Raw genomic sequence first — 3,711 nt, 5'->3', positions numbered from 1 at the left:
CTGCCTCCCTGGCCTGCTCCAGCTCTGGTCGCCGGGCAGCGGCCCCTGCTCTCTGCCTTTGCAGGCTGGAGGGGAACGGCTGTCCTGAGACGACTGCCCGCCCTGCCCCATCTGACCCCTGCAGGTACTGCTTTACTTGCACCTGACCTTCAGGATAGAAGCTCCCCAAGGGCAGACTCTGCTCTCTTGCTAACCATCTTATTCTCAGTGCCTAGAATATGTGTGACTTAATAGATACCCCACATATACTCCTAAAATGAATAGAGAAAAAGTAATGACAAGCCAGGCGTGGTGGTGTATACCTGTAATCCCAGTTCTCTGGGAGGCTGAGGCAGGAAGATTATAAATTCCAGCTTGGCCTGGGGAACTTAGCAAAACTGTCTTAAAATAAAAGTTAAAAAGCGGCTAGGGATGCAGTTCAGGATAGAGCAGCCCTGGGTTCCATCCCCCGTACAGCAAAGGGGAAAAAAAAAAAAAGGAACTGAAAGAGAGAGATCACAACTCCAGACAGTCCTTGGCCCCACTCAACCCATCCACAAACCACCAGCCCATCTGGGGCTGTCTCCCTCCCCAGCTGTGCGTGGCCTCTGTTGCCCTGTGATAACCCCAGATCCCGAGGGTAACAGCGCCCAGCACAGCTCAGGGGAACCGAGTGCCCATCATATGCCCAACGTCACTCAAAGCTTTGAACTTATTTAACCTACCCAGGGCCCTGTGGGCAGCCCAGGCCAGAGCGGGAGGCTAAGGCCTACTTCACCGCTCAGACAGCACGGGGCTGGGGCTCCAAGCTGTGTTCCTACCCAAAACACCTGTGTCCCTATCCAAGACAGCCTCATTTTTTTTTCCTTATACTGGGAACTGAACATGCTTTTCATAACTGTTCATTCTGAGACAAGGTCTAAGTTGCCAAGTTGCTCACACTGAGCCTGTGATCCTCCTGCCTCAGCTTCTCAGACAACTGACATTATAAGCAGGCGCTACTGTATTGTGAGTCACTCTCACTCTGACTACTTCTCAGAGAGAAGAAAAGCAAAATCAGAGGTGTGAGTAGATCTGTGGGTACGGCAGGAACAGGGGCTCTGTGACCTCTTACCTGAACCCACCAAGACGTCTGGGTTCCCCAGGGTGACAGCTGCGGTGAAGTCTGAACCCCGGTATTCCCCGTCCACTTGCCAGTTCACAAACTTCGACTGCTGTGTCTGTGGGGGAGGGGAGCATGAGCAGTGGGCATGCTTGGGGACGCCAGGCGGCGGGCCGCAGGGCACGCACACTCTCACCTGGATGGCCATCTTAGACCTGAGGCCAGGGCCCAGCTGGTGAATGATCTGAGCGTTGAGGCTGCCACTGTTGTCCATGTCGCCCACCAGCACAGGGAAGGCCTGGGGGGGAGAGGGCAGGTCAGAGGTCAGAGGTCTCACTATGGAGGTGAGTGGCAGCCTAAGTGACAGGGCTCTGCTTGGTGCCCCCTCCTCCTTGAAGCCTTCCCTGGTCACCTAGACTGAGGCTCTCCACTAGCCCGCACAGCCTCTGGGTTACTCCTCTCTGGGAGCAGATCTGTTCCCTGCCCTACTGAAACGCAAGTGCCACGGCTGCCTCAGTCACTGCTGTGTCCCTACACAGGGCCAGGCACAGACTAGGCCTCCAACGCAAACATGTGCTGAGTGGATCCACTCACTGAAGGGAAGCAACAATTCAGTAGTAATCAAGACGACCTAGTTCAGCACCACCCTCCCCATCCAGGCCTGCAACGCCCATCCCACTCCAACACCCAGCCTCCTCAGGGCAGCCCCGGGTCTGTGTGTGAAGCAGACATCTGATGAGAGTATCTCTCCCCAGTTCAAATCCATTTACAGCTCCGCATCGCCCCCTAGAGGAAGTCTGAACACCCAAAGTGGCACCCAAACACCGGTGTAATCTGGAGCTCAGCCCTGCCCACTACAGGTAATCACTGGTGCGGGACAGGGCTGTTGTCACCCCAGTCTCCCCAGCATGACCCGGCACAGGGCCAGACAGAGAGCGGGGGCTCGGGGGACACTGCTGGTGGGAGGAATTACCATGGCCCAACGCACCTTGTCCCCACCCCTCATCGCCCTCAGGGGCCTCAGCAGCAGTGACCTCCCAACAAAGCCTCCTTAGCTGGGTGTGTCTGGTCACATGTTTGTTTTTTTGTTTGTTTGTTTGTTTTTTCTTTCCGGATCAGGAATCGAACTCATGACCTTGTGCTTGCAAGGCAGGCGCTGTGCCGCTGAGCTAAATCCCCCGCCCCCACATATTTGTTCTAAGAAAGATACGACGAGAATGAGTGACGCACAGAAGAGCCTACCTCGGTGGGACTCAGCTGCTTTGTCCCCACGTACGTGACCCCGAAGTGGTAGGTGGACTCCCCAATTGTGCTGAGGGCGACTGTGTGGTTCACCTGGGAGAAGAAGGAGGGGCTGCGGGGCAGGTGCCAGTCCGGCTGCCCCGCTGAGCAGGAACAGAGCCTGGGAGGCGTAGGGCTGGCAGCACAGCGCAATGGCAGAGCGAGCGCTGGGCGTGAGCAGAGCCCCAGGGACCACCCCATCCACAGCACACAAGGACTGGGAGGGCCGGCGCGACGAGACTGAGAGAGGCTGCTCCACACCTGCCACTGCACCTTGCGGGGCGTTATGCAGTGGAGGGCATCTCTGGACTGTGGGTCCCCAAGCCCTACCACGGGCCCCGCGAAGCAGTCAGCCCGGCTCTGTGTCTGAGTCTTTGCAAGCACCGAAGAACACCGCCCTTCAGGGAGACTCAAGGGCTGCACGTGCACACGCAGGGGAGGCACCAGGAAGGCCCACCTGGAAATGGTTACTCAGCCCTTTGTTGACGGTCAGTTTGACGCCTTCCATCTGAACAGGGAACAGCTCTGGAGAAGAGAAACGCCGTCACACTCCACCCCACGCAGCCTCCTCGTCCCCTGCCACACCCCCAGCTGTCTCCAAGCACCGGCAGAACATCTCACAAAGGACCCCAACCGGCACAGGGAGACGCTGTCCAGGGGACAGCGCCAGGACCTCTGCCGGGGTGCAAAACGCGCCACCACCTGTGTGGTTTCAGGCAAGTCAGTTTCAGACTCCTCTCGCGTTAGACGGAAACGCCCCACGGAACGGATCCGCAGACGGCACGACTCAGGGCGCGCTGAACGCCAAACGGCGCTCATTGAGGCCCCCACCACTCTCGCGATCATAATGAAGCCGGGACCCAAGGGCCTTGGGTGCCACCCTCAGGGGACCCTTGCTGGCCCTGTGACCTTGGGCCTCAGTCCCCTTTCTGATCGCGCCCGGGGCCGCAGCGCGGTGGGCGCGGGGTCCCGAGCGCCCCGGGGCTCTCGCCTGCTGCTGACACTCCATCCCGGCGCGGATAGTTCGGTTCCACGGTTCTACGGCCCGGCCTGGCCATTGCGCCGTCCGATCCCAACGTCAGCTCCCACGGCTCCGCTCATCGCTCCCCAGGGCGCGCGCCGATTTCCAAATCCGTCGCGCCCCCCGCCCCCAGGTCCGGGCCGTCACGCTCGCCGCCCGAGCCCCTCACCCTTGCACTTCCGGTGGCACTCCTCGAACGTGCCCGGGTTGGGCAGGCAGCCGTGGGCCCCGTCCTCCGCGGTCCCCGCGGCGCTCGGGGCTGTCGTCCCGGGAGTCCGTTCTGAACCTCGGCCCGCGCTGGCCCCGGCGCCCAGCCCGCCCCCGAGCG

The 3,711-nt window shown here is 60.0% G+C and overlaps 1 protein-coding gene across 1 annotated transcript in view; it reads right to left on the bottom strand.

Annotated features, from left to right (window-relative positions):
• Nucleotides 1–3,711, bottom strand: part of Tomm40 (translocase of outer mitochondrial membrane 40 homolog (yeast)) — a gene marked incomplete in the record, with an annotated part of 10,267 nt that overhangs the window by 6,178 nt on the left and 378 nt on the right. Inside the window, 5 exon segments of the mRNA XM_013508699.1 lie at nucleotides 1,094–1,199; nucleotides 1,278–1,379; nucleotides 2,324–2,416; nucleotides 2,820–2,887; nucleotides 3,553–3,711. Coding sequence (XP_013364153.1) covers nucleotides 1,094–1,199; nucleotides 1,278–1,379; nucleotides 2,324–2,416; nucleotides 2,820–2,887; nucleotides 3,553–3,711 — 528 coding nt within the window.

This window comes from Chinchilla lanigera, unplaced genomic scaffold (assembly GCF_000276665.1).
Source record: "Chinchilla lanigera isolate Chin_1 unplaced genomic scaffold, ChiLan1.0 scaffold00154, whole genome shotgun sequence".
Classification (NCBI taxonomy): domain Eukaryota; kingdom Metazoa; phylum Chordata; class Mammalia; order Rodentia; family Chinchillidae; genus Chinchilla; species Chinchilla lanigera.
The sequence above is the reverse complement of the archived record's forward strand: the minus strand, read 5'-3'. Positions and strand labels throughout refer to the sequence as shown.